Source organism: Labrus mixtus, chromosome 13 (assembly GCF_963584025.1).
Source record: "Labrus mixtus chromosome 13, fLabMix1.1, whole genome shotgun sequence".
NCBI lineage: Eukaryota > Metazoa > Chordata > Actinopteri > Labriformes > Labridae > Labrus > Labrus mixtus.
The window spans coordinates 9821214-9849047 of record NC_083624.1 but is presented as its reverse complement, the minus strand read 5'-3'; the positions used below and the strand labels follow the sequence as shown (position 1 = coordinate 9849047).

The 27834-nt window shown below is 42.8% G+C and overlaps 1 protein-coding gene and 1 long non-coding RNA gene across 2 annotated transcripts in view; both read left to right on the top strand.

Annotated features, from left to right (window-relative positions):
• The window catches only part of LOC132986916 (uncharacterized), a 138900-nt gene that overhangs the window by 107902 nt on the left and 3164 nt on the right, over positions 1 to 27834 (top strand). The gene's annotated exons all lie outside the window — the stretch shown is intronic.
• On the top strand, positions 70 to 27786 carry mao (monoamine oxidase). Its single transcript, XM_061053608.1, has 15 exons — positions 70 to 226; positions 10830 to 10924; positions 11917 to 12054; positions 20686 to 20790; positions 20874 to 20965; positions 21762 to 21903; positions 23512 to 23661; positions 23998 to 24157; positions 24245 to 24341; positions 25341 to 25394; positions 25471 to 25528; positions 25707 to 25804; positions 25971 to 26082; positions 26533 to 26595; positions 26684 to 27786. Exons 1-15 carry the CDS (start codon positions 172 to 174, stop codon positions 26837 to 26839), a joined length of 1575 nt encoding a protein of 524 aa, XP_060909591.1. The 5' UTR covers positions 70 to 171; the 3' UTR covers positions 26840 to 27786.

The window sequence follows — 27834 nt, the reverse complement described above, 5'->3', positions numbered from 1 at the left end:
CTGATTATGAAGGAGGTAAATTGTGATGTCTGTGCCGTTTTAACCCTCCCGGCGCTGCTGCTGCTCTCTCGGTGGGCGGAGTCAGGAGGGAGGGGGGCCTGCCCGAAGCTTTAATACAGATGCGCCTCTCGGTGCGCCCTGCGTTCGGCGGCGGACACAGCAGACTGCACCATGACAGCACCCAGCAACACGTACGATGTGATAGTGGTCGGCGGAGGGATTTCAGGTAACGTCGGGAACTTTAAGTCTCTCTGCAGGTTGTGTGTGAGTGGAGAGGGAGCGTGTGGAGGAGCAGGGGTGGTGGCGCAGCGCGGAGCTGTGATGCGCTTTGTGTGTTCGGAGGAGAGCAGACAACTGTTGCAGCGGAAGCTTCTCCGGGTTGTTGCTGCAGCTGATCTGCAGTCAGCCGAGGAGAAACACAGACTTTTAATCTCTCCGAATGCGTCCCCTTCTTCTTCTACGGTTCCGTCCGCCCCCCGTCCCCCCGCCCTCGCGGCTCTTCCGCGAGTCTTCCTCTCCCCGCGTGTCACCGCAGCGCTCCGGTTAAGTAACAGCTAATCAAACGGAGCAGAGTTTCTCTTACATAAGAGGAGGGAGGGGGTGTCACACAGGATGGTTTATGTGATATTAGCAGTTTCAACACGCGTGTGATTAAATCTCCGTGTGTGTTTATAAAGTGGGTGTGAGGTCTGATGCTGAGGATGAGCTCTCCATATGTTCACCGTGTTGTTTTTTAATATCTACTGCTGTCTGCATGCTGTGTTAATAACAAGCTAATTAAGAAGGATTGCATTCCCTTTACAAACACATTATGAAAGCAAAGAGGACGTCCTCTCCAAAGAGACTGCTCTCATGGGAGCACCAGCCTGTCTCGTTAAGAAGCACTTGAATAAAAGCTGAGGGGTGTGCAGCTCCTGGGGTGACAGTAGTCCTCTGCAGAATGTGTTGGCAACGAATGCTGCAGCATCACAAACTGTCTCTGAGCTTCTCCAATTAATACACAACATCGCTGACTTCTGCTTTCTCTCTTTGTGACTTTATTCTGCGGAAATGTAGCTTTGCATTTCAGCTTAAAACAAATGTACATGAATAGTGCTGAGTGATAGAGTAACATGAATTGAAGGATATTTCTGCAGGCCCTGATCTAAGTGTCTAATACTGACCAACACTTGTGCAGAACTTCAAAACAATTCCTTGATTAAGATGCGTTTTCATGCTGCGATGGATTAACCAAACATGAATCCAGAAGGAGGAATGCGGTGGGGTTGCATCATGTCTCAAAAGTCTGTCAGTAGCCGCTTTCTAGGAAATTTTTCTGAGTCAGAAACATTTGCACAGATTGGGTTGGATTGAATTGATTTTGGTGCATCTGCTGATTTTTAAGGAATTGGCTATATGCCCAAATATGATCCTAGACAGTGCTCTTCCTCTTTTTTAAATGATTGTCCAGACTTTGATCTGAATCCGAGCAGGCTGAATTAATCTGAACACAACCGCACTTTTCCCTTTTTATGTTCGCTGATGCTCCAACTCTGATCCACCAAGCAAAGTGAAACTGTAGAAAATGCTCAGCCGATGCAGCAGATATTTATCATGTTAATGTTGAACCACTGAGCACTTGGAAGCTAAAGTGCTGCTACACCATGAGATAGCAAAAATCTGCATATAAAGTTCTTCCTCACTTTGCTCATGGATAAGTTAGACAACACTCCTAGACTCTAGATTACGATGCAGAACATGCAGATAATCTCCTAGACTGCATGTATTTTGCACTTTGCCAAATCATATATCATCTTAAAAAAGTATGCAAACATTTAGCAGAGATCCTTAAAAAGATGTTTTCTAAAACCAGGTCTGTAGAGCTCTGTCACATGTGCTGCAGACACTGCAGAGAGGATCGTAGACTATTATGTTTGTCATGACATCATTCAAACCGTGAGGATTGTTTGCTCTTCAAATCAGAGGAAGTGTAACATGCTGATATCGTTTTATCTTCGAGAGGATTTTTTTTTTTTTTTTTTTAAATATAGTGTATTGTTCTCGTGGTAGCCCTGTGATTGACTGGTGAACAGTCCAGGGTGTACCCCGCCTCTCGCCCAATGACAGCTGTGATCAGATCCAGAGATTGTCAGGATTTGAATTCATCAGGCTGGGGTTGTTGGGAGACCAGAGGTTTGCCTTTTGATATGATTCTATTTTTAAAAAAAAAGGAATCAATACCTGCTTTAATACCACAGTAACAAAAGTAGAAGCCCTATACGGACCCTATATTGTGTACTTTTTTGTTTTTCTAAACAAAAGTTGCAGGAAAACTCATGCACACTGTCTAAATTTCTCTCTCTCTCTCTCTCTGGCAGCAGCTTTGGTTAAATATATGACTTATCTGATGATGTTTTTTTAAGCTTTTGGATACTATCCATCATTAGAATAGTGGAGATTGTATCGTTTTAAAACCCAGAAATGCATCGAAAATTTCGACAACATTTGTGCTGACTGATGCTTGAACTTCTGTCCTTTCTGTTCCCCGCCTGACCTCTGTCCCTCCTCCTGCGTTTGACTGACAGGTCAGTCCACCGCCGGTCTGTCTGTCTGAAGAATGTAGGTCAGGCGGTGTCAGCTCAGATACGAGTCAAACAGCACAAACAAATGCACCTCAATCTAATAAATCTGACACATCACCCCCTGCTGTCTCTCTCGCTCTCTCCTTGTGTGTCACATTAGGCTTCTTTAATTATACCATTTGTTTTCACCGCTGCCCTTTAGCGTCCTGTAACGAGCTGCACATATAACAATCAGTGTCCAATCAAAGGCCAGATGAAACCAGAAGGACAGGAAGAGCTGCTTCCTCTTCCTCACGCTCCTCTCCCTCCTCAGACCTGTGTGTCTCTGCTTGCCTGCAAATGTGATTGTCATTTTCCTGCCGCCCAACGGCAGCACTCAGCCGAGCACTTTCTGTGAAAACATTAAACACTTGTGACAGCCTGTCATCAAACCAGCAGCAGAGAGGATGCCGAGGAACAGGAGGAGGAGGGGGAAGGAGGAGGAAGTGGGAAGCACTTCTTCCTGTTTTGTCGAGCAGCTGTGAATGTGGGAAATCAAACGAGGCAGAGAGAGAGAGAGAGAGCGAGAGGAGGAAGGATGCAGAAAGAGAATTCAGGAAGAGAGAAAGGGAAACGTGTTTGCAGGGAGAGTAAATAAGAAACGAGGAGCTGGCTGTGAAAACGAGAATGGATCGAAGCTCTGAAACACACCGAGTGCATAAATCTAAAATGAATTAAGGCCTTTTGTCGTGCAGACTGATGCAGTTACCCTCCATAAACAGTTCAGGGGATTATTTAGAGAACTTGACTGCGTGTGGCAGACTTTAGTCCTGAGAATCTGCACAGAACTTCAACCAAATGCTGTTATATGAAAGCATGCTTAAGGTCTTAATATTATTCAGTATTGCATAGTGCATTTAAGCCATAGGAGCCATAATATTGATTATTTGTCAAATTTTGCTCCTTAAATGGGATTCATATCATATCCGGAGATATAATAGTCCTGATAGGACCTTTTGTTTGTAAGAGTTACAGGCCCGCTGAAAAGATTTAAACTATCAGATGTTTGCATCTCTTTTATGCCGGATCAGTGTGGTGGTGATGATGATGAGAGCTGTGCAGACTGAACTGTGTGAACCAACAATAATTAGAGGAGATTTGACCCCCGTCCTGCTGCTGTTCTGCCCTTTAACTGTGTTTGTTCAGTAAATGTCACTCTGAGGTGAGGAGGCTGTTTGACTGCATCGCTGCTGTGTGATGGCGTTATTGTTCTCATGTATGTGTGTGTGCTGAGCTGTCTGGTCCATGTAGACTTTAAAGGAGCTTTAATTCAATTGAAAGAATATAAAAGGTCACGTTATACTAAATACACTTCCCCATGTTCCTCTAACACTAATATGTGTCTCTAGCCTGTCTACAAACCCCCCAATGATGACAAAAGTCCATCCTCTCCGTCTTCTGCCTGCTCCACTTTTCAGAAAATGTGTGCTCAAAAAGGCCGTTTGGAGATTTTCCCTTCATGACATCACAAAGGGCAGTAACCCCTCCCCCAGGTGGGTGACACTCCCACAGCTAGGTGTTTGTTCTGCCCTCTGAGTCTGCCTTCTCACCGTAAACAATAGGACATGGAGCGAGAAAGACACCCAAGTCCTTCCAGAGAGGGGGCGTGGTCAGACACAGCTCATTTACATATTTAAAGGTACAGACACAGAAACAGCCTGTTCTGAGCAGGGCTGAAATAGAGGGGTTTATAGACATGATCAAATACAGGATCAGAGTGGATTTAGAACAAGAAACTTCACACACATGTTTTGAGGAGCTCTGAGACTTATTTAAACTGGTTGAAGAGGAGGAGAATATGTCACCTAAATGTCAAAGTAAAACAAGTTGACTGACACATTGTTCTGACTTTAATATTTTTATCTAGTCAATAAAGTATCTTTGAAAAATTCACAGTAAAACCTTGTAAATAATATCCTCCATCACACTCTGCTGTCTGCTCTTTATCACGTCTCTGCGTAATTATTTGTCAATATTTCCTCCTCAGTTTTTTACCTCATAAACATCCAATCGGTGTCTCTGTGCAGAGAACACGAGACGGGGAACATGTGATTGTGTGTCTGTAAATGCCCACCCCCCTCTGGATCAATACAGAACCTGATTCAAGAGGCTGAGCCGTCACTAAGTTGGTATTGGATTTGTTGATTGTGTTCCCGTGAAAAGAACACTGCGGGAAAAAAACCATCAAAGATGTAAAAGTCACTCAAGATGGCGTTTAGCAGCTCGGCATCAAGATGCGGTTTTATCAACGATGCTCTCTCTTGGAAGACGCAGCTGTCTGCTTCAAAAAAGTCTGTCTCTATCATGCAGAGTTCAAAATGTATTACAGACAAAGATACCAAACTGTTTCTGTACCTGCAGAAAAATGCACCAGACCCTAAGATGTGCAGACAATATATCACTGACCTCGAGTGGAAGAATTTAAGAATATCACAAAAGTTAATTTGGTGACGACCAGATAAATACCAGTGGGGGAAATTGGTTGATTTCAGAAAAGCTGCAGAGATTTGGCAAATTTGGAGGACTGAAGGAGACTGAGTTTGTGTGTTATGTTTGTTATGTTAAATAAAAGTAAATGATGGCAGAGATTCAGTCCTGGACCAGTGAGAGGTTTCTGAAAACACACACACACACACTCAATGCACGTTTAAATAAAGCGTGTTCCTGCCAAGTGGTTCCATCCTAACAATTACTGTTGTCAAGGTAACCGTGTGTGTCCCTGTCTGTTTGTATTTGCAGCTGCACAAAAAGCGTCAGAAACTCTCTCCAATCAAAAAGCAAAAGCGAAATAAATTCGGTGTTCCTTAAACTTAACGGTCGAGAACAATAAATAAATTACACACAGATGCTTTTATATTTTTTCTTTCAAACATCAGAGCGGACGATGATAGGTCAAACAGAGCCTGGAGGAGCTGCAGAGAAGGGGAGGAGAGACACGGTGAAAGCCGAGAGAAGAAAAAACAAAAGCGTTGTCAGCAGCTCAGTAAACTTAAAGTCTAATGAACACAAACTCTTCCAATCTTTGTTTCCTCGTCAGATTTCGCTGCACTTTAATAACCGTACACCTGCGGAAAACGCACCCTGCACTCACATGGCATGTCTCCTCCCTCCCTCCTCCCTCGTTAAATCAATCCATACAAAGCAGAGAGAAACCTGCTGAATGCTCTCCAGCTGTGCCTCAGATGACAGGACGACTGCATTTAACGACGGTGCTGTTTGTTTGATAAATATCAAGCATGTCTTTAGGTGAACTAACAGAGGAGGACATCAGGCTCAGTGGGAGTCTGTTGTCATCTCTCTCTTTGAGGCTCTGACCTTTCTCCTCTATGTGGCTTTTATCCCTTTAGGCACGTTTTCATGCCCAGAGGGTGGAGCGGAAATATTGTGTACACCTCTGTTTTTCTGTTACTTTTATTTTTCTAGTGCAGCATGTCGACCCAGCATGTTACCGTACCTGGTAGTGAGTGTGTGGTATGAACGGCAGCTGTTTGGAAGTGTAGCAGCAACTGATTGGTTCATCCCAACCTACTGTACCCTCTCTGAACTGTGTGGTCTCAGAGGACCCCCCTGCAGCCCCTCACACCCTCCTTCCAGTTATTCTCTACAAAGTCCCTCTACATCACTGCTTCATTCCCTCCGCAGTAACCTCCCTGAACAAAATCAAATCCACCCTTTTCATCAGCCGCTGTCTTTAACAGTCTCCTTATAACGTCTGTACTTTGTTGTGTTTTTAATGAAAGTTGTGTTTATTGCTTGAGCTTTCTTCAAAGGAGATTTTCTGTCACTGCTGGGACGGACGATAAAGTTCGATCTGATCTAATCTAAGAAACTCCAGAGACTTCAGATGAACGTCCGTCTCATGGTAGACCTTTTCAGACTTCCAGTTTATCCTATTTGTATACATGTTGGTGTTCAAATCAATCAATCAATCTTTAATTGTAAAGTGCCAATACATGACACATGTTATCTGGAGACACTTTACAAAAGAGCGGGTGAAAGACCGTACTCAAAATTACCTGTGCACCTGCTCCTGTAAAATACTTCAACCTGCAGTCGTCACATGGGCTGCAGCGGCTGCAGAAAATCCTTTGGGGGGGAAATGGATCCAACCAAAGTGTGTCCAGTAAAAGTTCTTGTTTTTGTCATAGAGGGGCTCAGGTTATTATTCTAATGTTCGCCTACACCTAACAACATTTCTAGTGATTCCAAATGCACAGAGTCTGAATAAAATCAGAGCTCTGTTGGAGTTGGGGCGCACTCCGTTGATCCCGGTCGCTCAGTGTAAGGTGATCATCAAACTCAATCTGACCAGTTTAAAGGCGGTCTTTCTCCCGTCTTGGTGTTCCAATACAAACAAACATGTTTGCTATCATAGCAGGTCTTTAATCTTCAAGATTCAAGATGAACTTTATTGTCTCACAAAGGGACAAATTTGTCTTGGGCTCTTCGCCCGTGCAACATCCCATCAACATCGTTCACATCAACGATAAACATTATTTAGAAGTCCAGAAAACAATTCATTATATCAACAACTTCAGATTCTCAAAATACTAGTGCAAAGACACATGATATCCCAGTGCTTATCTGTCTTATTTGACACTATTTAAAAGTTTTATAGAAACAGGGATCAATTAATTTTTAAACCGGTTCAAAGTTTTTTTACGCATATTGAGTTGTTCAAAGGTGTGACCATTTACAACAACCAATAGGAGCGGCCTCTCCAGCACCAAACAGGAAGCTGCAAAGTTGTAAACATGGAGGCGAAGGAACATGTGGTTCTCCTGGACTGTGGGAAAAGAAGGAGAAACTGGAGTAGTTGTGTATAGAGCAGGAGTGGAGACATCCCGTGTTGTAACTGTGAATATAAACTCAATCATTATTATTCTCTGGATCTCCAGGCCTGCAGCAATCTCTGTGCCCCTTTTTTTTCCTTCTTCTTATGGTACAAAGGGGGGGACATGTTGTTCCTCTGTAACACAAAGCTCTCTCTCTGTCGGGATCCTTCCTGTAATGTTGTCACACACAGAAGAACAATCTGAGTCTGTTGCAGCCACTGCAACTGAAGAAATCTAAAAAAGTTTTTTCCAACCTATATACATGTCGAGACAAGGTTACAAATACAGGCATGTACTTTTGATAGAGTACTATATCAAGTGTGTGTTTGAAACAGTCATTCTTACCTGAAACAGTCATTTCCCACACATATCCCCTGAGTTTCATGATCTCGTTGCTGCATGGTCTGAATTTAAATCTGTCCCTCTGTCTCTCGGAAGTTAACAACAGAGGAAAGCTCAGTCTGAGGCTTTTGAAGTGACGATACCTTCAGTTTAAATTGATCCATTAGTCATATTTATACAGGCTTTCTATTCACAAGAGACGTCTCTATTAAGAAAACAAGCAGTGTGATCAAAGCAGCGTCCCATCAGGACTGTAGTTTCTGCAGTGATTGCTGTGGGCACAAACAGAAGACGCAGACAGACGCTCTTTGTTTGAGACGCAGAGACTGACCTTTCAAAGCTGAGTGCAGGTAATAGCATCAATTTAACGGAGGAAGATTCGTGAGCCTCCTCTGGTCCGGGCTAATGCTTTCTCAGAGCCTGGCTGGGCGTGCGTGTGTTTGTACAGGGAGTTGGATAATTCAGGACAAACTTTGTGTAAACTTACATAAACCTCGCGAGCTTGAGCAGCGCTCAGCAGGATTTGGACGGAGAGGACGTGAGGAAGAGGAGGGAAGACAGGAATTTAGGGTGAAGGCCAAGAAAACATTTTCACAGATGTGGGAACATGCAGAGAGAACAAACTTGTCTTCATATTCTGCTAAATAAACTTCACCATGTTTCTCTTACTCTAACATGTGTCTCTAGTCTGTCTACAAATCCCCCAATCATGAGAAAAGTCCTTCCTCTCCGTCTTCTTCCTGCTCCACTTTTCAGAAAATGTGTGCTCAAACAGGCCGTTTGGAGATTTTCCCTTCATGACATCACAAAGGGCAGTAGCCCCTCCCCCATGTGGGTGACACTCCCACAGCTAGGTGTTTGTTATGCCCTCTGAGTCTGCCTTCTCACCGTAAACAATAGGACATGGAGCGAGAAAGCCAGAGACACCCAAGCCCTTCCAGAGAGGGGGCGTGGTCAGACACAGCTCATTTACATTTAAAGGTACAGACACAGAAACAGCCTGTTCTGACTACTGTCAGTATTCTTACAATGATTTATCTGGCTTAATAATCAGGCATCTTCATAAAAGTGAAGATAGCAATAGATTTTACACTTGAGCCAAAAATAAGAGTTTAGATTTCCTGACTTCCTTGAATGCATCAGAAATGATCATTCCGACCTCCCTTTGTAATTTTTACTTTTTACAGGCTGTTACAGGTAAACTTGCTGCTTCATTGCTGGTATTGGTTACCCTCTGACGTTGACAAACAGCTGATAGGCCTGTCCTATTATTTTGGAGGGGAGACATCTGGGTATTTGATGACTTGAAGTGCAAAGAGGCTTTCAAGGTGTATTTCTTGCCGTCAGATTTTTTGGACACAGTCTTTGATCCTCCTGGGGAACTACTGAAAAACCATCTGTAACCTACAAATTGTCGGAGACCCCCTGATTTGTAGGGATTATTAAATCGACGTCAGGTTGCCACAGATGGGAGCCCACATGTCTTTACGGCACATTTACAGATTCTACATGTCAGTGTAGAAAAAAGAGATTGAGGCTGACGTTTGGGTGTCCACATACAGAACAAGTGTTTTAAGTAACAGTTCATATCTCATATAAATCACTCTCTCTCTCTCTCTCTGTTTGTGGTTCCTGTGCTTTTAAAGGTCTGCTGCTCTGACACAGTGCAGTGCTGCTGAGCCATATGCTGCACACTAATCCTTTGCATTTGATTCTTCATGCCTAAGTGCATTTACGTTATGTCTTATTGAATCACAGTTATGAGAAGGATTGCCCGAGGTCAGTGTGTGAAACCCTCTGCAGTCGGTCAGTCAGCGGAGGCTCCTCTCTCCGCTCAGATCTCTGTGTTTCCTCACATGATCAGTAGGTCAGCTGGTTTGTTTTGGAAGTCTCTCCCCCCACCTTCAGTGCATGCATCATGCACAAAACCCTCCTCCTCTTCTCCCCCGATTCCCCCATAAATCTCTACATGCAGACGAGTCACTGAAAAGGCAAATGTTAGGTGGATAATCCTTTTCTTAATCCTGTTTCAGGAGAGATCTTTGTGCAAGAAAAAAGGACAGTTCAAGGGGAAAACAAGAAGAGTAACAGATCCAAGACAAACACTCTGAAGTGTACAGTGGCGCAATTGTTGGAAAGAGAAACAGGATTTGTTTCTTTACGAATAAATCCAGTTCTGATCCTCATCTTTCCAATCATATTTCAAGATAATCCCTCTCAACTATCTCCTCCTGAGAGAAACCTTAAGCCTTGAGTATAGTTGCTTTTAACTACGCGCACACAAACGCATGACATCAGCCTCGCGTATCCTGCGGTGGTTTGCACCGTTGGTTGTGCACATCCTCAGAATGATGCAGTGCACATTTAACCGCTAGGAGCAGCGTAGAGTTGTATGGTGATGAGATCTGAAATGAGAGCCGCTACAACAATGGCAGGAAGTTTTGAAGAAAAGTTAACAGATCGAGACTGCAACGACCCGCACTATGTTGTGTCATTGCCACTGCACAGTATCCAACAATGTGTGCCATAATAGCTGGTGACAGATCATCTCTTCTTCTGTGTTATTACTCTGTCTGATTTGTGCGGTGATCCCTCTAGAAGAATCCTCCAGTAATACACATTGTACAAAGGCAAGTATGTGAAGATTTACGTTCACGACGCAGCAGGTTGTCTATGCAAACGCATCGTTCAAAAGTATTTGAGCCCTTACTGAGAAGTCATACAGCCTCAATAAGCAACCACTTGGGGCGCTGGTGGCGCAGTGGTTAGTGCGCGCACCCCATGTATGAAGGCCGTGGTCCAAGCGGGGGGCCAAGGTTCGAATCCAACCTGTGGCTCCTTTCCTGCATGTCATTCTCTACTTTCTCTCTCCCTGATTTCAGACTCTATCCACTGTTCTATCTCTCCATTAAAGGCACAAAAATAAATCTTTAAAAAAAAAAAAGCAACCACTTAGACTTGTTTCTTTCAACAAAAGCCACAGACACCTATGTTCTTTATTTTACTTTTTTTTCAGAGCATTCGATTTATTAATTTAAGTTTCTGTCTGCAGGTTTGAGTGCAGCGAAGCTGTTGCAGGAAAGCGGACTGAACCCTGTCGTGCTGGAGGCCCGGGATCGAGTCGGCGGTCGCACCTTCACTTTCCGAGTAAGATGAACTCACACTACTGCGAGGGTTTGAGTTTTACCTGTAATAACAACTTGATTTATATAGAAACATTTTCAGCCATAATGCAGCTAAAACTGCTTTGCAAATTAATAAAGAATATAATTAACATTTGCAGGCAAACTCCCATGCTCTAGCTCCAGGTTTTATATCAGGTTATGAAACAGACTCAAATGAATAATGATGCATCAATATGAGCTACAAGCGCAAACAAGACCATCCAAGAGAGGAGGGATTATTTCTATAAAATGATTTGATATGCTCATCACTCCCTCGCCCGGGTAGGTGTCAAACGTGTGATTAACAGCACGCTGCCAGAACAGAATTTTTCACTGCCAAAGATACATCGTGAGCTGGACATTAGACATTTAAAGTAAATCATTCTGAGATTTCTTATTGTCAGATAACATCAGAAACACAAGAGACAAAGTGTTCCGCTTTGTCCACAGGGGTTGCAAAAACCATGCAACGGGTAATTTCCTCACAGGAGCTTTAAAATGTCAAAAGGAAATAAAATGATTAACAGCTCTAACAAAAATAAGAGAATCATGGGATACCTGTAAAAAGTCCATTGAGTAATCAAGCTAACTTAAAATGAAAGCATGCTAAATATTCCTTGCATCTTTTGGAGTAAAATGAGAAAGAATATAATTGTTTTACTTTAATGTTTCTTCAATGAAGGAGAGTTATGTTACCTAAAATAGTGATGTGTTTACCAGGAGCTATGTAGAATCGTTTGTAGAATCGTTTGTCATCTACATAAGGGTTAAATCAATACTTAACATATGGATGATTTAACAGTGACAACTTACAAAGACAAAAAATGAGTGGACCCAGAATAGATCTTTGAGGTACTCCATATGGAGTGCCTGATGTTTGTAATGAGAGGATCTTTGATATGATTGGCATGACTGAAACTGTTGTGATCAACATCCTTTTCAATGCCATACGTATTAACCTTTTTTTTTTTTCAGAATAAGGAGACAAAGTGGGTTGATCTGGGCGGAGCTTACATCGGCCCAACTCAGAACCGCATCCTCCGATTGGCCAAAGAATACGGAATCAAGACCTACAAAGTCAACGAACAGGAAAACCTACTGCACTATGTCAACGTGAGTTTCCAGCAGCTATGCATGTTCTTTTTGTGATGTCAGAGTAATACTCTTCCCCAGGCTTTGGCTGACGTCATATCTGTTCTTCCTGAAGAGAACTCAAACATCCTCAGTTTGAGCCATTATCCTTTAACATTAAATCAATGTCTTTAGCATGCAGCCTTTATTTTGGGCGGGCTGCACCGTCGACCTCGGTTCCAGAACGCTTCTCATCAAAGTTTACTTTTGCTAAGGCACAAAAGTTGGTTTGCAGCCCTTCTGCCTTCCCTTGGTAGTCACTGTTCAGTCTGTTTTGAATGGCTCTGTATGCTAAATATCAGCTTTTTTATTAGCTTACTATTAGCTTTTTAAAGGAAATTTTACAAAGAAAACATAAAGACAAAACAAAGGGATTGGGTCTGGTTCTGGAAGGCCCATCAAAGCAGTGAAGCAAGGTAACCCTGGGTTTGTTTAACTCACTTTATAGTAGTCTTTGGAAATGTTTCTGTCTAGCAGATTTTTTGGGTCTTTACGTTCGCTTTGGTCCTCTTTGGACACTTTCAGAGAGGTCCATTGTACTTTGTTGCAGAGAACCAAACATTATATTCTTCCTGTGTCCTCCTGCATGTGTGCCGAGCAGCAGGCCACCCGTCTCCTCTGCAGCATTAACGAATGGAGATGCTAATCTTAGCCTGAGGGGTTTTCTGTAATGCAATTTGTCTTCTCTCTGAGTGCTTGAACGGGCAGCAGAAGTAAACAAAGACAGAATAGGACAAATTTTTGTTCTCATTGTACTCTCCTGCACATCTTGTTATTGTTGGTGCACCGCTGTCCTTAACACTGTCTTGCTCTACCTGATTTGATTTCCTTTTTCTGCCATGTACCCTGCTCATGCTAACCCCTCTTTAAATCACTAGACTGCCTGATAGTGTGAGTGTGTGTGTGTGTGTGTGTGTGTGTGTGTGTGTGTGTATGTTTTGTGCTGATGATGGAGCTTATCTCAACATAAGCTCTGTTCAAGTCAGTGAATCTTAATTTCACAGATGGACTTTAAACTCCTGGTTGGGCGTGTGGGCACAAAGTCAAACACACTTTTACTGCTTTGTATATAAACCTTAGGTCAGACACACAGCTCCGTCTTCACTTGATCTAAAGCTACAGCCTCATAAATCACACAGGTACACTCTCATATTAATTTAAACGAGGATATTGAAACTTGACTACATTTTATGGGTATATTAGACAGAAGCTGTAAGTATTAATCAAAGGTACACAGTAAATATTGACCTGTGCTTCCTATAGAGAACATTTCCACTGCAGGAGCAGAGTTATTGATTCATTGCACACCTGGTGTTCGTCCTGAACTGCCCTTAAATGTTCTTACAGACAGAAAGACTGAACGCCATGCAACTTTCTTTCATAACCAAGTTCAAAATGAGCGTTAATAATGAAGGGGGGCAGTGGCTCAGTCTGTAGGGACTTTGGGTTGGGAACCGAAGAGTCGCCGTTTCAAATCCCACTGCGGATGAAATCTGGAAATTGGTTTGGTAGCTGGAAAGGTGCAAGTTCACTTCCTGAGCATTGCCGAGGTGCGCTTGAGCAAGGTACCACACACTTCCCACCAGCTCAGTAGACACCCGAGGAACTGCAGTTTCATGCACTTCTGCATTTGCTTCATTTTTCAACACCGGAGAAGATGGTCAAAGTAGGTAAACATCAGAAATCAAATGTTTAACCGCTGGTGTTGAAGGAAAGTGACTTAGCAATAAATTCTGCTGTGTTTGTTAAGAGAAAAGAACATGGCATGATTAGAAATCAGGCAATAAAACTCATGTCATATAACTTTGTGCAGATGTCTCAGGAGGAACTTTAAGCCTCCTCAGGGACTTAATGGGTGGCTGTTGCCCAGTTGGTAGAGTCGGTCATCTCTCAACTAGAAGGTCAGGGGTTCAATCCCCAGCTCCTGCAGCAACATATCCGATGTGTCCTTGGGCAAGACACTTAACCCTGAGTTGCTTCGTCGGCAGTGTATGAATGGGATTAGTTACTTCTGATGGACTCTTTACACAGCAGCCTCTACTATCAGTGTGTGAATGTATAAGTGTGATCTACTGTGTAAAAGCGCTTTGAGTAGTCAGAAGACTAGAAAAGCTCTGCACAAGCTGAAGTCTATTTACCATTAATGGAAACGTTCAGTTTCAAAGGTAAATGTAGTGTAGCAGATCTGAGGTGTGCACATACACACCTCTGTTTTCTGAGGGGGGTAAGGGTTCACAGTATCATATGCTCTGAGTTTTGGTTTGCTTGATATTCCTTCTGTCCTTTCGAGGCCCCTTTTTTTGCAGTTTGACTCTTCAGTGTGCCAGCCATCTCACCACGGTGTCGCTTGGCAGTGCTGCACTATTGACATGACCTACTTCCACAGCGCTGTGAAATGTCACCAGCACAACGTTCGGCTCCCACAGCAGCTAGAAAATAAATCTGTGGTTTGGTGAGGGAATAACTGGACAGACTGTGAGCTCATCATGTGTGGGAGCTCCTGTGTGTGTGTGTCTCCTTAGCTACTATCTCTGTAAGATCCACTCCAAGACACACAAACACACACACACCTCTCGTAGCTTCCTGGCCGGTTTCTATGGCAGCAGGCCTCATCAAAAGCTGCTCAGCCCTACCGTTGTCAGACAGTGTTTTTGTGTCTGATTGTTTGTGTGTATTAAGCATTTGTAAGAGCAGCTCTGGTGTCACTGATCCCACAGCTGACTCTGCAAAATTCACCAAAAATGTTGAAATCCGGCCAAACTCTCAGACGTCAAAGTAGCTTCCAATTCATAAATGTGGCCAGATTGGTTTAATATTCTGTCTCTGCAGCCGAAGCCTTTTAAAGCTAGATGTAAGGCTAATGCTTCTTGGTGCATTAAGGGACAACAGGTTCCACTGTGGAGCTGTCAGGGATGACAAAGTGATCCTCATCAGCTGAAGGAGAACCAACAACAGCATTAATATTACCAACAAATAAGCCTGGCTGCAGTGTAGAAAGACAGATAGTGAGACCCAGGAAAAACAAAAGGAGACAGAAGCTTATCTGTTAACCATTCGGAAAGAGAGGAGGGCTAAGGGAACCAGATAAAGACATTTCAACTCAGGTATTCATCCTGCAGAGGACTGACAAAGGACAGGGTGGGAACAAAGTTATGTCATCTCATTATGTCCTATGTAGGTCAGAAAAGAAAAACTTCTATTCGAAAGTATGGCCAAAGACTGGCTTGTGTTTGCCCTGGGGTAAAAATGGTTATTTATTCCTGTGCATTGATCACACTACACAAGAGTGTTTACATTACTTCACAGGACAGCAGCTAATAGTAAACCAGCATGTGAGCCAAGCCATTGTGTTATTAGAGCTAGCTTTCAAGCAAGCCGCGTAGCTAATCAGCTTTTGTTTGTCAGATTGTAATCCAAAGGGCCGGCGCTGGTTTCCCTTATCAGCAAACTGCTGCCTAACAGACAGCTGCAGCTCTCAGCACAGGATTTATTAATGAGCTATCACTATCAGAGATGGGAAAACAGACTTTGATTAAATACTGAGCTGTTATCAGAGATTGAGGGAGCGTGGGATTGTCCCATGGCGCTGGCAGCAAGGTGGATGTCCTGACAGTTTGCACGTTTACGGGTCATCTGAGAGACTAAAGAGATTGTTAAAGAATCTATCATGCAGCTCTTAATGCTTTTATTGATACGGTCTTATGAACTTCAATCCCTCATCTGCCTCTATAAGTGTCCTCAAGGGAGAGACTCGCCCATCCAGCAGATGCAAACCATCTAATGCCATGTTCTTGGGCTTTAAGTGAATGTAGGTCAAAGTTTCACTCTCCTTTTAGCTTCAATTTGGTCTCCACCTCCTCCTTCTGGCTTTTCAGCTGCTGTAGGATAACCTAATCTGTTGCCTTGTGATTGACCGTTTTTTGACATTTACTGAAGGAAGAATGTGCGACTTCTTGATCCAGTAGATGTCGCCCTTGAGCACCAGCATGAAACCAAAACAAACCGGGCTTTGGTGACACCTCCGCCATATTGAAGCCTCCGCTCTCCTCCAGAGACAAACCTCCAGAGACAAACCTCCAACCCCTCTCCAGTCGCGTTTGCAGGAAGGAGTTGACACAAGCAGCGGAAAAAATTGTCTTTGACTCGAGCTGCAATCACCTGTGTCCTGCATTGTTGTGTTAGCAGGCTAATGTTAGCGCTCTTTAGTTAGCTCGTAGCTTCACATTGAATGTAAATTGACACAGAATGAACGTGATCTAAAGATGCTTACATGACATTAAAAATAATCAGTGAGTATGTTCTTCTTCTTCTCTCTAGTCCTTGACTAAAACAGCTTTCATACACAAGGGGAGGAGCCGGTCGTCCCGTTCATGTAAACACGGCTCTGACAACAACACAGCCAGCGCGACTCGAGCTTCTCACTCATTGTAGACAGTCATGACTCAGAGACACATTTACACAGGATAGACCTGATTTCTGTCCCAGTTTGATGATCTGTTATCTAGGATCAGTTCCAGGATTTCTCTGATGGATGGATCAGCTGATGGATGCAGAGAATGAACCCAAAATAAACAGACTTTACTTTGATTTAAATACAACTAACAGGCTAGAAGGATGCTGATATAACTACTTCATGATGCATGAAGATGTTTGTCTGCAAGATGACAAGCAAACAACTTTTAAATTGCTTGATTTTTTTGGTGTTTGGTGAACATATTCTGATGCAAGTTCAGCTCATCAGGAGGGTTTTGACGCTGCCAGTCTTTCTGAAACATTGTGGTGAAAATTTCCATACATTTTTTATATTCATTCTCATGCAGTGTGCTTGCTTTTGGCCTGAAGAAACCTGCACAGAGCTGCGGGGCTTTACGACCCAAGAGAAGAAAATAAAGCCTGTAGACTGTGAAGAGAGACATGTTGGATTTAGCTGGAGTACAGATCATAAGCACATACATTTAAGGTCAACTGAGTGTTTAATTAAAGTAGAAAACACAGAAAAGGAGGACTGTGTCTCTTTTGACACTTTATCCTCAGAGTGAGGCTGAATCATTGCTCACTGATGTGGAAACAGATGCTGCTTTCTCCCCTCTTCCTGCTGCCTCCCCCCTTCTCCTCTTCCTCTGCCCCCCCTCCTGTATTCACTTGAGCAGCATCACCATGGCGACAGACCTGTTGTTTCACGGCAACGGACAGTTCTGATGCTGTACATTAAGGAGATGCTCCATCATCCGTCTGTCTCTGTGTGTGTGTGTTCTGGTCAGTTTAGTTCCCCCTTGATTGTTTTCATTAATAATCGTGGTAGTTTGTTTTGATGTTATGCAGACGACACATATACTTCTGTTTTAAGTCTCAGTATTCTGAGTTCTCTGCAGGACTTGCAGAGGGATATAAATCAGAGAAACTGTATGTACAAATGTTTTCTGTTGCTCAACTCAAAAAACAAACTGTATCACTAAGATTTACTGCCATCTACTGGTGGCCTGTAACATCAGGTGTCCTTAGACTTTAGATAGATGGCAGTTTTCTGGCAGTAGATCACAAAGATGTTTCAATCACAATGTTTTATTCCCCAAGGCAATACTGCTAGAATACATTTAAATTTAGATTCAGAATTTTTTTTAATAGTAAATAATAATGAATTATGTTTCTATCGCGCCTTTCTAAAACCAACAACAACAAAACAAATAAAAAATAGCACGGCATGATAAAATACAAATTAGAATAAAATTGATTAGAAAATCCCAAATAAAAACAGGGAGATATGGACCCCAAAGTGAGATTCAAAACATAAATAAAATCACACATAGACTCAGTCCAATATACAGAGTAGAAGTTGAAGATTATCTTAAAGCCAAAGTTCAAAGAATTTTTAAAACAATATAAACAGGGTCCAAGCCTTTTAAAATTTTCAAAGTATCTTAGAAATCAATTTGAAATGTGATGGGCTTCCAGTGCAGTCACGCTAAAATTGGTGTAATATGGGATCTGTGATATGACCTTGTTAAAAGTCGGGCTGCTTCATTTTGTACAAGTTGAAGACAAGACAGGCCGAATTGACTGAGGCAGGCATAAAGTGAACCATTATCAAAAGCATCTCCAATATTGAGCACGTTTCTGCTCGTGGAGCTTATTAGGGTACAATCACTTCTATCTGAACCAGTTCTCTTGCCCGCTTACATCACTGCAACACCTGTTGGTTTGACCTGATAACTGCTCTCATATCTGGCAAACCGAGGGGCATCCAAAACAGCCATGTGGGGGTGCCTTAAAACCGCCTACCTTCTCTGGTCCAAACAAATCCAGACCATTCAGAACCAGAATCTAAAGTTAGAGTGGATTATTTAAAAAGCTATTTTCAGCACCAAAAGACTCCCTTTCCTGTTGATTTATGGTAAACACGATCTGATGTGTCTCTGACTCGGTGTAAACACATCTCTGATGAAAACATTGCAGCTGATTTCTGAACTATACTTTCACCCTTCAAACACAGAAAGGTGTCGTAGCGCTGACAGAAAATCTCTCTTTACTGCGTTTATTTTTATACAACAAGAGTTGCATCTATAAGTGTTTTCTTTGAAACAGTTTGAAATTTGATGTCAGATGAAGAAAGATGTGAAATCACTGAAGGCTTGCGTTGTTTTTAAATCTTCTTTAAGTCTGACAGCCAACAAAACCAACAGAAATAAATTGGAGGGGCGCCGGATAGCCTCTCAGTTATGATGGGGGCCCTATGTGCGGAGGCTGTAGTCATCATGGCAGCTGCAGTGGGTTTGAATCCGACCTCGGCCCTTTGCTGCATGTCACACCTCACTCCCTCCTCCCAGCACTTCCTGTCTCTCTTCAGCTGCCCTCTCTAATAACGGCAAAAAACTGGAAACCTCCATCACAGACGAGAACACGAGTCAGTAAAGAGAGAAAGAATCAGTATATTTAAAGGTTTAATAGAAAACATGTTTTCTGTTTCTGATTTTAACCGAACCCTGCAGCTCCTTCCTCCGAAAACTAAGACTAAACACGCCATGTAGTTGAAGATATTATTGCATGTTGTAAAAGTACTATTGTTAATGATTGTTCACAGTGAAAAGGCAGACTCAGAGGGCAGAACAAACACCTAGCTGTGGGAGTGTCACCCACCTGGGGTAGGGGTTACTGCCCTTTGTGATGTCATGAAGGGAAAATCTCCAAACGGCCTGTTTGAGCACACATTTTCTGAAAAGTGGAGCAGGCAAAAGACGGAGAGGATGGACTTTTCTCATCATTGGGGGGTTTGCAGACAAACTAGAGACACATGTTAGTGTTAGAGAAACATGGTGAAGTGTGTTTAGCATAATAATTGACCTTTAAGAGGTCACGAGTGATAAGTCTGAACAAATTTGGACAGTGTTCTGGTCGGTGCAACAAATCTAATGTCCAATGCTCCCAAAAACACAGCTGGCTCCAGTCTAATGCACGCTAGGCTTTATGCACAGCATAAGCCAAGACTCCACCTAGTGTTCAGTGTTGGAATTACAAGTACAATAGAAAATCTTATTTAACAGGCATTTTGTCGCCAACAAATATAATATAAATATATACAGGAATTAACAATATGATAGTTGAGGGAACTTGCTAATTGCCAATGATCTGTCCAGATAACAGTGTGGAAAATGTCAGACTAAATGCTGCATTCAAAGACCTTTTAGGAGGAAATACAATTCTAGTTTTTATGGTTTTATCTAGTTATGGTGAGACAAAAGCTAGATAAGAGGCTGAACTGGTGTAACAGCAGGACATTGAGAAATCCTGCAGCTGCAGCAGACCAACCAGGGAGTTCACACAAAGTTATCACTAAACGTGCAGCTGTCTTTTAATTCACTTGACAAGCTGAAAGTCAGGGGATTTATGCACCAAGAAACACACAAACAGAGACACATTGTTGATAATAAGATGGACGTTTCTAAAAAAGAGTGTCAGAGAAATTTCACGAGTCACCTTGGGTTGTTGACGCTCTTATCACTCGATGCGTGAGTAGTTAAATCAGCTGTTAAACACTGCAATAAAAAGAGCTGGAGAATAAAGTTCACAGTCAGAGTGACTAAGCAAATTAAAGGTCAACCCAGGTGGATTTTTTCAAAGGCAAATACAAACATGTTCGGTCAGAAAACATTTTTAGGCCACAAAACGTGATGAGAAAGTTCAGTATTAGAGTTAATAACTCTTTAAGGCTTCTTTTATATTTCTTTGCTTTTGTTGGAGTAAAGTATACATGCAGATTGGTTTTCACTTTAACTGAATTATTATTTTACTTTATGGCTGGGGTGAATTACTTTGGATTGTCTCTGTGTATGAAAAAGTAGCTGTTTTCACACATGCACTCAGGAACATCTGTAATCCTACAAACATCTGTCAGTAGTAGTTTTGCCACCTAGGATGTTTTGAACCCACATCCTCTTTGCTCTGTGTCTGATCGGGAAATAAACGATCTAAAATATTAAACCAAAGCAGCCAATCTCTATAAAATGACAAAACTGACTTCTGCTGACTTAATGCAATGTTAGAAAGCATGACTACACAATGTGATCAACTGATGGTTATAAAAAGAATATGAGTTTAATGATGCTTTGTATCCAACAGGGAAAGTCGTACCCGTTCAAAGGCTCCTTCCCCCCGATCTGGAACCCCATCGTCATGTTGGACTTCAACAACCTGTTCAGGACGATGGACGAGATGGGCAAGGAGGTAAAAGAAAGGATCCGTTTTAGACTTTTGTTTTGACTCTGCTCCATGAAATCTAAATGTTTTGTTGTTTGCCTGTGTTTCAGATTCCCAGAGAGGCTCCCTGGAAAGCTCCTCATGCTGAGGAGTGGGACAAGATGACCATGCTGGAGCTCTTTGAGAAAATCTGCTGGACCAGGTAGAGGAGAAATTAGGAGATCATATGACTTTTCCTGCCTAGCTAGAGAGCATTGTGCAGGCCATTTTTAAGCTCTGTGCCTTGATGATTCCTGGGCTGTAGACATTACAGCATCTGATTTCTTCTGAAGGAATAGTTCAGGATTGTCTCGAGTTACGACCTTCAAATTGGCACAAATGTCCACTTGGACTCAAGAATGAATGATTGACATTATGGTGGTCAAAGGTGATAGTTTGCCTGACAGTATATCAACCAAGGAACCAAGGCGCCAACATGCTCCATAAAAAAGAAGCACATATCAGATTTATTTGTGCAATGTGCTTAAAACATGATGACAAGGATCTCCGTTGTGTTTTTCTTCAGTTAAAGAGTTTTTCTCAGCGTCCAGTCTTTGATATCAGAAAGTCAATCCTTGAGTAAACTCGGCATTGGAGGCTCTAAATTCATCAGGCAGGTAGATCAGTGTATCATCAGCGTAAAAAGAAAAGAGACATTTCTGTGAATGTTGTGCCCAAGGTAAAGCTGGTATTAAAGAATGCAAATGGCCCCATTACAGGCCCCTGAGGCACACCATAATAAAGTGAATATGAAGAGACATAGTTGTTAAGAGAGTCAGATAACCTTCCATCTGACATGATGAAACCATTTTAACCGTGTCTTAGAAACTCTTACTCAGCGTCTCAATTACATATTTTATAACATATAAACGGTATTTTCCATTTTTTGCCTTTAGAATTACTTTGCATTAGTGATATGGAAACACATTTTTGACTAATTATGTACTGTCTTTTTTAAGGGCTGTTCTTCGCTTTGCCACCCTGTTTATCAACGTGAATGTGACCTCTGAACCCCACGAGGTGTCGGCCCTGTGGTTCCTCTGGTATGTGAAACAGTGCGGAGGAACCATGAGGATCTTCTCCACCACGAACGGAGGACAGGTACGTCTGCAGCTTCTGTCTCCGTACCAGTACATGAGAGATTCCTTGCTTGTTTGGAGACACAGTCCTGCTCCCTATCTTATTTTGAACAGAGACGACATATGAGATGGGATCACCCTTTTGAATTCTTTGGACATTATCTTAATTCTGGGAAGGTGTAATATTGGTTCTCCTTACTGGGTTACTGTTACTGATCCCATCTGGCCTCTGTAACGCTTCTGTTACTGCTTCCAAAGACGGTACAGAGGGGGGATCACATTGTTCCTCCATTACTCTGCAATATTCAGATTAGAGGTGAAACGTCACTGGGGCATATTTAACGGCAGTCTGAATAAGGCCTCTGATTTTTGCAGCTCTACCGAAGCTTGATATAAGATTCAGTTTTTAAAGATTTGAGGACAAAAGGATGATTTCTACCTGGGCCTCGCTGAACTCGCAGCACAAACAGAATATCTGAGTATTATGTCCCAGCTTCCCCCCCGAAAGTCTCTGTGCGGGAAAACGATCCCTGCAGTGCAGAGGAGGCCGGCCAAGAAGAATCAGTCACATCCCACAGCGGCGTAAATCAGCTCTAACGCGTTTACCTTTAGTCTGCTGCTGGTCAGCTCTGCATCATTATGAGCCTGACAAAAGCTGTTTTCTTGGAGGGCTTTCCAAAGCTGAGTGTTCCTGTTGCCATGGCCACGGAGGAAAGGGGGGGTTTGTGTTTAGGTAAACAGACACTCTGTCCTGTTTGCTGGACCTTCCTGTTTAAAACATCTTCTCCTGTTTGTTGGGCTGCGTGTATGGGTATGTGTACAGCTTTCTGTTTAACCCTTTGATCAAAGCATCAACAGGAACCAGTTCACATGATCCTGTTTAAAGCAGTCTAAAGTAAAGACTACAAAAGCTGGAGCACTTTTTGCAACCTGAAACAAAGAATTCTATCTTCAGCGTCCTTGTTTTATGAATGTTAAAGACTTAAATACTTTGAGTTGGATGCAATATAAACAATGGATGCTGTTTGGTATTCTTTCAGTGTTTCCACTGAAAAATAAAAATTGTCTTTAATCAAAGAAGACAAACAGCGGCTCGCCCTGTGTCACCGCCGGGACTGATTTAGATTTAGCGTGTGATGTCTGTGGACTGGCAGCCAAATTTGTCCAAATGCCACAGAGGAACACTTGCAATGTGTTTGTGATGGAGGAAGCGGCGAGACGCTGACACTCACCGTATGGAAAAGGCCGCAGTTCATTTAATTTTGTGTTTAAGAGCTTTGGCAGCGCTTAATGTCTCTCCGCCCCCTCAGTCCTCAATCACTCTGCATGAGCTGCAATTTCACAAGCACATTCTTTCCTTTGGTTTCACATGTTGATGAATTTGTAGTGAAGCAAACAGAAGCAGATGAAGGAGATGAATGAGTAAAACCCGAATTAATCAACAGATTTTATCAGCTCGCCTCCGTCATGTGGGTTTTATTAGCCTGCTGGAGTCACACTCCGAGCGGGATCAGCGCAGAGTGAAGAAATTTTGCAAGAAATAAATCAAAAACGTTGATAAAAAGTTAAAGTAAGACCCCTCTAGTCCTGCTGGACCTCTGAGCTCTCTGTCCTCTCTATCCACATGCAGGAGAGGAAGTTTGCTGGCGGCTCGAGTCAGATCAGCGAGTGCATGGCCCGGCAGCTGGGAGAGCGGGTGAAGCTGGAGTCTCCGGTCTACAGGATCGACCACAGCGGGGACATGGTGGTGGTGGAGACGCTCGACAAACAGACCTACACTGTAAGAAAAACAAAATAAACAACAACTTTAACTTCTAACAAACTCTCAGTTCTTCTTTCATCGCTGCAGTCATAATAGTTAATATGACTATTATTATTATTTTAGTTATCATCACATATGTGGCCTAATGTTGTGCTGATAATGCACGATCTAAGCCAAAAGAAAGCATGCAACTCTTGCTGCTGGCAAAATAGTTCTCTGCTGCCCTCTGCTGGTTGCTGAGTGTGATGCAGCTCACTCTGTCCTGATTGTGTTTCTATCCTCTCTCTCTCTCTTTCTCTCTCTTTCTATCACGCTATCTCTCTCTTTTTTTGTACCTGTCCATCTTTGTCATAGGCTAAGTACGTGATCTTGGCCACGCCCCCTGGTCTGAACATGAAGATGCACTTTAACCCCGAGCTGCCCCCACTCAGGAACCAGCTGATCAGCCGCGTCCCCATGGGCTCCGTCATCAAGTGCATGGTGTACTACAGAGAGAACTTCTGGAGGAATAAAGGTGCACGGGAGGACTAAATGTGATGCGTGTGAAGTTTGGAAGAGTCTGATTTGACATGATTGTTATCGTACACCTGTGTGTCTGCAGGTTACTGCGGCAGCATGGTGATCGAGGAGGAAGGAGCGCCGATCGGCCTGACGCTCGATGACACAAAGCCGGATGGGACTGTCCCCGCCATCATGGGGTGATTAAAAACATGACACTTCCTTTGCCTCCGTATTATCACTTTGAATAATTTCCCCAGCGCGTATAAGTTCCAAATGAAGACATTATACATACAATATAATACAATTTGTATCCCAAAAGAAACAGTTTTAAGCACTAACAAATCACCACTGTTTGCATAACCTATCAACTTGACTTCAAATGAAACCACAACAGCTTCAGTTCCACTCTTTTTTACAAAGAATGCAGAACAGTATCCACAGACTGTCAGGATAACACTGTTTGTGTAATCTTGTTTTAATTTATCCAAAACAGAAAACTTTAGGCTTGTAAACAGTAAACATTTGAAGATGTAACCTAACCTGAACAGTGTTTCCCCTACCATTATATTATGGGGCGGCCCACCCCCCCAACAGTCCCCCCCCCGCCCCCCTTGAAGGTCAAGTTCATTTAATTTAAAAAAAAAAAATTTAAGATTTAATTTTGGGCTTTTTGTGCCTTTATTGTAGAGATGGGATAGAGTCGGAAATCAGGGAAAGAAGTAATTTAAGGATACCTTTCTGATAGAACAGGACAGCTGTCATTAAAAGTAACGCATGAACTCCAAGATTCCTTCAAGTGTTTGTGTCGGCGTCCGTCTGCCCGCACCTCCCCACCCCCCCCCCCCCCCCCCCCCCCCAAAGCTGTAAACCTAGGGGAAACACTGCTGAAGTATAAATACAAACACAGGCATTGCATTTCTAATTCAGACTTGTAAGGGTTAATCTCAACAAGGCTTCTACTCCTGGTTAAATAAACACAAATATACGGATCTGGTTTCAGGCATGCTGTATTGAATGTTGAAACAGGAAAAGGCCCCCCAGAATTTAGGCCACAGAGTTGGAAGAGCTCTCATTTCTGAAGTATAATGATGGAAAAACTAGAAGTGCACCAAGTGTGTGCACATGTGCTCCTGTTGTGCATCAGTGCAATGTGTTTTTTTTCACTGGATAATATTCCTGCTCCCCCTCTCCTGCAGATTCATCCTCGCTCGTAAATGCAGGAAGCTGTCAGACCTGACCAAAGAGGAGAGGTAACTGCACAAACACGTCACATTAAAACTCTGCCAGCTCTGCTGCAGCTCTAACTCACTCTGGTGTCTCGTGCAGGAAGAAGAAGATCTGTGAGATCTACTCCAAAGTTCTGGGCTCAGAGGAGGCTCTGCATGTGAGTGTGTATTCAGACTGAAACACAAGCGCGCACACACACATCTGTAAAAACAGAGCTATAAAACTGTATAGGCATGTGATGATGTTGCAACGAGGATGAGGTGATCTTTGAATCCAGAAACATATTTGTATTCATTAAGAAGAATGTATTTAAATGTTTGAAATGTCTTTCTCAGCCGGTGCACTACGAGGAGAAGAACTGGTGTGAGGAGGAGTACTCAGGGGGCTGCTACACGGCCTACTTCCCCCCAGGCATCCTCACCCAGTATGGAAGGTAAAACACACACACAAGTAAAAGTTTAAATGCTAAGTTTGAACGCACGGCAAAACCAAGAAAAGACTGGAACACTCCAGATGTACCTCATCACCAACATAAAGGCTTTAACACCAAGCATCATTTAACTCTTTAACCGGTGTTGTTCTCCGTCCTGTGTGTGCAGGGTGCTGAGGGAGCCGGTGGGCAGGTTGTACTTCGCAGGAACAGAAACGGCCACCGAGTGGAGCGGCTACATGGAGGGAGCCGTGCAGGCCGGAGAGAGAGCAGCCAGAGAGGTCAGAGCATACTCAACCAGGAAAACCTATAAAAATCATTTCTGCTTGCATGAACAACTTCTACATACTGAGAGTTATTCAAGAAAAAATGACATTTTGGAAATTTGAATTATTGAGAGTTGGCATTAAAAAAAGAATATAAACATTATGGCCACAGAAGTCCCTTCTCTATCGAGATCTTAGAATTAATATATTTCTGTGCCTGCAGCATTTGTAATTTAAAATAAAATATAGCATTATTGCCTTTTTAGGGCGGGCTCACTTGTTTCTTCAACTGTGGATTTGTTTTAGTTTCAGGAGAGTTTTTTAAGTTTGTGAGTTCAGGGAAATTGAGCAGAGAGGGATCTATTTTTTTAAAGGAGGATGACCCAGCGAAACTCTACTGCTGAATGAATGATTTAAATCCTGATTTAAGTGTCCACACTGATCAACAAAGACGATTTGTTGCAGATCCTGTGTGCCATGAAGAAAATCTCCCCGAGTCAGATCTGGCAGACGGAGCCTGAGAGTGTGGTGAGAGAAATCTTTCTAAATCATTTAAAATAAACTAAACCTGAAAGTCAAATAACTGAAACAAACTCCTCATGTTGTCCTGCATCAGGAGGTCCCGGCGCTCCCCTTCCACACCTCCTTCTGGGAGAGAAACCTGCCTTCAGTCGGAGGTCTCCTCAAGTTCCTTGGAGTCGCCACCGTCCTGTCTGCTGCCTCCGCAGCCGGCCTGCTCGCCTACAAGAAGGGGCTCCTCCCCCGGAGTTAAATGACGCCCCCCTTCACCTGTCGGCTCGCTCCTCTGCTCCTTCAGGAGGAACATCTGAACAGACACTGTACCTGTGTACTTAATGTGTGCATTCTCCAGAGTAGAGGGGGTACAGGAGGTTTTTAATGAGGAACACCAGACTGTTCGGCTCCCACACAACACTACCGCACACACCACGGCTCTGTCTGTAAAGAGAGAGAGAGAGAGAGGGCGAGAGAGAAAGAGACCCGGAGGCAGAGGCAGGTTGTTTCAAAGGTTTAGAGATGAGAAGACGATCGAGCGTCAGTTTAAATCTGAGATTCAGATTGAGAAACCAATGAGGAAAAAAACAACAGAAGAAATTCTTAAAAAAAGAGAAAATATATAAATCTATATGAATAATCTATTAGTGTTGATATTGCATACATTGCCAATGACATTCACGTCCATGATTCCATGTGAGTTTATTAACTCATCATGCTTTCTGTGTGTGTGTGTGTGTGTGTGTGTGTGTGTGTGTGTGTGTGTGTGTGTGTGTGTGTGTGTGTGTGTGTGTGTGTGTGTGTGTGTGTGTGTGTGTGTGTGTGTGTGCGCGCACGCTTCAGTGAGCATGCGTGTGTGTGTGTGTGTGTGTGTGTGTCTGTTGCAGTGCGTCTTATTACCTCTGATTTTAGGTGCTGATTTGTTCTGGCTGCAGCTGGTTGATGACTCATGGTGAAACATCAGAATAAAAAGCCGAGCTGTGCTAAATCACTAAATCAAACGGAGCGGATTTCAGCTTTTAGACTGAAAATCTTCTGTTTCACTTATTTTTTTAACAAATCCCATGCAAAGAACACAGCCGACAATGATATCAACTGCTTTTTAGATTGAGTGTTTTCTGTTCGACTAAAGCCTGATTTATCTTGTTGTTGTTTTTGTCAGAGAGCTCTGTTGTTGGAAATGATTAAAAAAAAAGACCAAATGTGCAGAGAATACTTTATAAATGTTCCACTAAATCATTTTGTATCAAACAC

Bases quoted from the DNA above. Each gene is read 5' to 3' on its own strand.
- mao (XM_061053608.1), top strand. From the start codon at position 172: ATGACAGCACCCAGCAACACGTACGATGTGATAGTGGTCGGCGGAGGG. The intron at 10,925-11,916 runs GTAAGATGAACT...TTTTTTTTTCAG, and splicing joins GTCGCACCTTCACTTTCCGA to AATAAGGAGACAAAGTGGGT. The intron at 20,966-21,761 runs GTAGAGGAGAAA...GTCTTTTTTAAG, and splicing joins GAGAAAATCTGCTGGACCAG to GGCTGTTCTTCGCTTTGCCA.